The sequence below is a fragment of the Ursus americanus genome, chromosome 24 (genome assembly GCF_024610735.1).
Source record: "Ursus americanus isolate L20-20 chromosome 24, mUrsAme1.1.p, whole genome shotgun sequence".
Lineage (NCBI taxonomy): Eukaryota > Metazoa > Chordata > Mammalia > Carnivora > Ursidae > Ursus > Ursus americanus.
In genome coordinates, this window is record NC_142150.1 from 34,295,924 (window position 1) to 34,301,192 (window position 5,269).

Genomic DNA, 5,269 nt, shown 5'->3' on the forward strand with positions numbered 1-5,269 from the left:
GAGAGAGGTCCCTGGCTGACCACCGCTGGGGAACAGGCACAGCAGCCCTGCAACCACAAGGAACGGAGTTTTCTCAAATACACAAGTGAACTTGGAAATGTGTCTTCCCCAGAGCCTCCAGGAGGGGGCTGAGCCCTGTTAACAGGTTCATTTCAGCCTTGTGAGACCCGGGGAAGAGACTCAGGCCATGATGGACCCAGACCCAAGGAAACTGCAAGGCAGTAAATTTGTGTAGTTATAACTTACCAGCTTTGTGGCAATTTGTTATTCAGCAGTAGAAAGAGACTACATGGGCATGTTTACCTTTAAGATGGAAACAGCAGTATTTTGCTTGTGTGCATATCTATGATAATAGAATGATCAGAGATGACAATTCTGGAAAGCACGCAGCATGTTTCCTCGGACACTGTGGAAATTCAATCATCAATAATTATTAACAGGATTATACCACCAGTGGAATTGTGCTGATTAACAAAACAGGATCATTTAACCGTGACTGAGATCCTCAACTCAAGTTCAAATAGAAATAAAAATCCCAATTTAATCTATTCCCCTCTCCTGTTATATCCTAAATAACTAATGTTAAGCTTAGATTTGATTGGAGGGATTATTACAGAAAAGAACAATAAATACTGAATACTTTGTAGGCAAAGAAAAATTAAACAACATATCAGAGTCCTCAGTTGCAAGCAACAGACACAGGAAATTCACCAGAAATATATTAAGTAGCTCAGAGCCTTTACCTGCACAAGAACCAGGCCTGCTCTGGGCACCCTGGTGACAGACACTGTGTCTACTCAGAGGTCCTTGGCCGGAATAAATGAGCTCCAATCAGTTTCTGTTATTGTGTCATCCTCCTTACAACTCAAACTCCAGGGAAAAACGTTCAAGGTTAGATCCTACGCCTCTGACTTGCTGTGGGAAGGCTGGGGCCTCTGTTACAATCCCATCAAGACTATTATCCACAGGTAAGAGAAAAATCTCCAAAAGAACATTTTACTATTCAGTATTTACTAATGTAGACGTAAATGGAGTGCATGGATGTCTGTGAGAAACAAGTGTGTATTATAGGAAAATTTTGCAAAATATAATGCTTCACCAAAATGCCACACTTAAAGCATATCACTACAATAAGCCATACAGTGAAAAATGGCATAAAATCATAATTTTTAAAAATTATGCTCTAAAAAGTTAGCGTTCTTATTACTATTGCATGCCAAATTCCATGTTAAGTCACACATATGTATATGTATGCGTATTTCCAATTATGAAACATTTTTCCTCTTGCAGACAAGCCCTTCTTCCAAGGAAACACAGCCAGAGCAGAAATTTTAATATATGTCTGTTGATGTATAATGTACATGAAACAAAGAATATCGTATTAACCATAAATGTAGTATTCAATCCATAAATATAAATTAAGCACCTATTATGTGCCAGGCTGTGGAGTCGTGGACGAAGCAGTGGACATAAACATCCTTCTTTCACGAATCCCCCTTCTACAAGGAGGGACACAAAATAATGAAACATGTAAATAGATAATATTTGAGTATTGATAAGTACTTCAAAACATAATAAAGAAAAAAGGGAAATTGTTGGAATATAATAGGAGCAGAGAATTATTTTAGGTAAAGAGATCCAGAGGGCCTCTTGGATGGCATCACATTTAAGCAGAGACTCAGCCAGAGTAAAGGCTGACTGGCAACGCTGCCCCAGGATGAGGAAACAGAAAATGGAAATGCCACATAAGACCCCAAGAATAACTGAAGAAATCCCACTGTATGATCTTGTTTTCACGGCACACGGAGGCCTGGAGTGAGTGGGAAAGAGACCACAATTATTCTAGCTTAAAGTGCCTGGAAGATCTTACGCATTTATACAGCAAGGAGTTACCTGGTGAAAGATCACAAGTATTTGAATCTATTCTCCAAAGTGAGCATTTTTGTAATTTTCATCTCGTGTGGCTCATAATAAATCCCTCCTCCCAGTTAAGCTTTATGTAATGTCCTCCTACTTTCAACCCGGCCCCTTCCCAAAACCTGCATGACATACTGGAATGAAGAAAAATACCTTGAGAATCAGAACAAATTGCTTTCAGTCTTTGCCCTCCATCTTGGAAAATCCGGATACTTATTTGGACAAGACTCTTTTCCTTTCGTGAGCCAAATCATAGCGTCCGTACTCTGTGGGAAACATAACCTAAAATAGAGTGTATTCCTCTTTCCCAGGCCCTACCCCTTCCAGAGGGTTTTCTCTACCACCTTTTCTAAAGATACCTTAATACTCTATCTTGGCTCCTGGATTGGTTTTGTCATAGAAATTACCATGGTTATGTACTTGATTTTTAGTCTCTGTTTGTGCACTAGCCTGTAACTTCCATGAGAACTTTTTTGCTTATGGCACCTGATAAATTGGTAAGCACACAGAGGCACATGTAACAATTTGTTAAGTTGATGAACCTTTGCATCATTCATTGACCCCCATTTATTCTTAACTAAAGGGCAACTTACTGGATTTTGTCCTGAGTCAATAGCAAACAGAGACACCATCACTAGCAGAAAGCATGATGAATAAACATGGAGAAAACAATTCTAGGCATTAGAAGCTACTTACATTCTTCAATGTGAGTGGATTAAAATTAAATGCCTTTTAAAGAAGACCTTCAAGAAAAGGCAGAGAAATTCTGTGTGAGTTTTCAATTTGTACAAGGCACATGTTCCATCCCCTCATTCTTGCATTTGTTGCTGTGTTTAAAAAAAAAAAAGATGGATAATTGAGAGAATATTGCATCTGGAGGAAAAAATGTGGGAACAAATTCTGAGGTCATGGGAAATCCATTGAGTCTTCTCAACTATCAGTCTCGTCATCTATAAAATGGAAATTCATTCCCTGCTGATGGCATAAAAATCAATAATTAACAATAGCAATAACTACCACTTTATTAAAGAATTGGAACTCGTTCTGCATTTTATATGCATGAATCACATGATTATAGTGGCAAAATCTAAACAAGTAGTTACTATCAGCAGAAAGCAGAGCAGACATACAAGGCCTTTGTCAAATGTCTACTCCAAACATGGAGGTGTTACTAGAGAGTGCAATTGTTACATACTACCAGAAAAATACCGTTTATAATATTGTTTATTAAAAAGAATCAAAAGCAAACTTGCGAGAAATTGAGAGATCTCCACATCTTGTAAAGCAAAACAGAGGTACTGTTAAGCTCATTGGTTAAGATTTTTCCACTTATTTCACATATAACAAAGCACCTCTCATTTCACATTACAAAATCTTAAGACTCTTTTCTAAATCTTTGGGGTTCTCTAAGCCACTCACTACATTTTAAAGCTCTAAATCTCACCCCTGTTAATCGAGAAATGAGAAAATCTGATGAGAAAATTGTAACTGAAAGACATTACATGACTTCAGTGACACAGAGTAATAGAGAATGCATTTCAACATAAAAATTGGACTCCCATCACTCAGCCCATGTTCTTTCATCTTGCGTAAATATCACCTTTCAATCTGTAGTACGAACGGAATCTAGTTTACCTACTCATAAGAAACTGCATCTTCTCAAACGTCCTTCTGAATGAATCCTTGACCTCCCTGTTTCTCAGGCTGTAGATAAAGGGATTCAACATGGGAATCACAGCTGTGTAGAACACAGAAACCACTTTATTTATGTCCAGGGAGAAACTAGAACTAGGGCATACATAAATAAAGAAGAGTGTCCCATACAGGATGGAGACAGCTGTCAGGTGTGAAGAGCAGGTGGAGAAGGCTTTGCGCCTCCCCTCAGCAGTGCGGATCCTCAGGATAGCAATGACGATGAAAATGTAGGAGACCAGAATGATTATACCACTGACCACTCCTAGAGCTCCAGCCAAGATGAAAAGTACAAACTGATTGACATGGGTGTCTGCACATGCCAGCGACAGAACAGGAAGAAGGTCACAGAAGAAATGATTGATGATATTTGAACCACAATAAGGTAGGTGAAAGGTGAAAGTCGTGTGGGTCATGGTGCTCAAGAGACCTATAGCATAAGGTCCTACCACCAGCTGCACACAGACCTGCTGGGACATAATGAGAGTATACAACAAGGGCTTACAGATGGCCACATACCGGTCATATGCCATGGAGGCCAGGAGGAAACATTCAGTCACTACAAACTGACCAAAAAACCAGATCTGAGCAGCACAACCCAAGAAAGAGATTACTTTTTTCTCCACAAAGATACCAGTCAACATCTTAGGACCAATGACCGAAGAGGAGCAGATATCCACAAAGGACAAGTGGCTGAGAAAAAAGTACATGGGGGTGTGGAGTCGGGGATCCATCCAAATGAGGGTGATCATCCCCACATTTCCCAGAAGAGTGACAAGATAAACCAAGAGAAATATCGCAAAGAGAACAACCTGATGCTGGAAGTGACTTGTTAAACCCACGAAAAAAAACTCAGTCACCAAAGTCCGATTTCTATAATCCATTTTCTGATTTAATCTGGAATGAGAAAGAGAAAGATTTTTCTTTGCAATCAATTTGTAATTAAATTTAAAATTAATTTAACTTCTTTTTCTTTTTCAGTTAAAAAGAATAACCTGACGCCCAACTCTCTTGAATTCTACATCTGATGGTCATGCAATCTATTTGCAAACTATTAGTGCATACAGAGCAAGTCACCAAACCTCACAGGCTCTTTAGTTTCTTCCATAGAAACAGAATTTTTTAATAGAATCATAGAATTTTAACCTAGACGTGAACATTGGGGATTATCTGAGGCAAGTCCTCTAACTGTGCCAGGTTACATTTCTAAAAATCCCTACATTGTTCAAAGTATACTTAAAGAAACTTTTTATAGAAAAAAGTATTGTGCGAATTTGATGAATTCAGGCAAATAGCTTCTCTCACTCTAGGTGAAGGGTGTTGGGAATGTAAGCTCTCTGCTAATTCCTTTAGATTTTAGAGAACTATTTAGTCATGTTGCTTAAAAGATAGACCTGTGATGTCTAAGAAGGAGGGCAAGCTCAGACAAGGGAAGATGGTTTGACCAGGGGTCAAAATCTTCCACTAAATCTCCTCGGTGACAGCTTCTCCCGAACACCTATGATCCTCCTGTAATTGGTTTATATACCCATTAACCTCAGCAGACTCCAACAAATTTTTTAGTTAATCAAAGAAGAAGCTAGTTCTTAAATATGAGGAGTGTTGTAACCAATTAAGTATTAATAGGAGCTGGGAAAGAAAAGCAATAATTTAAGGATGA

At 38.7% G+C, this 5,269-nt stretch overlaps 1 protein-coding gene across 1 annotated transcript; it reads right to left on the reverse strand.

The window, feature by feature from the left end:
- Positions 1 to 3,548: 3,548 nt before the first annotated feature.
- Positions 3,549 to 4,493, reverse strand: LOC123785303 (olfactory receptor 5G25-like). The gene has a single exon (XM_045787033.2). The coding sequence runs from the start codon at positions 4,491 to 4,493 to the stop codon at positions 3,549 to 3,551; it is 945 nt and encodes a 314-aa protein (XP_045642989.2).
- Positions 4,494 to 5,269: the final 776 nt, after the last annotated feature.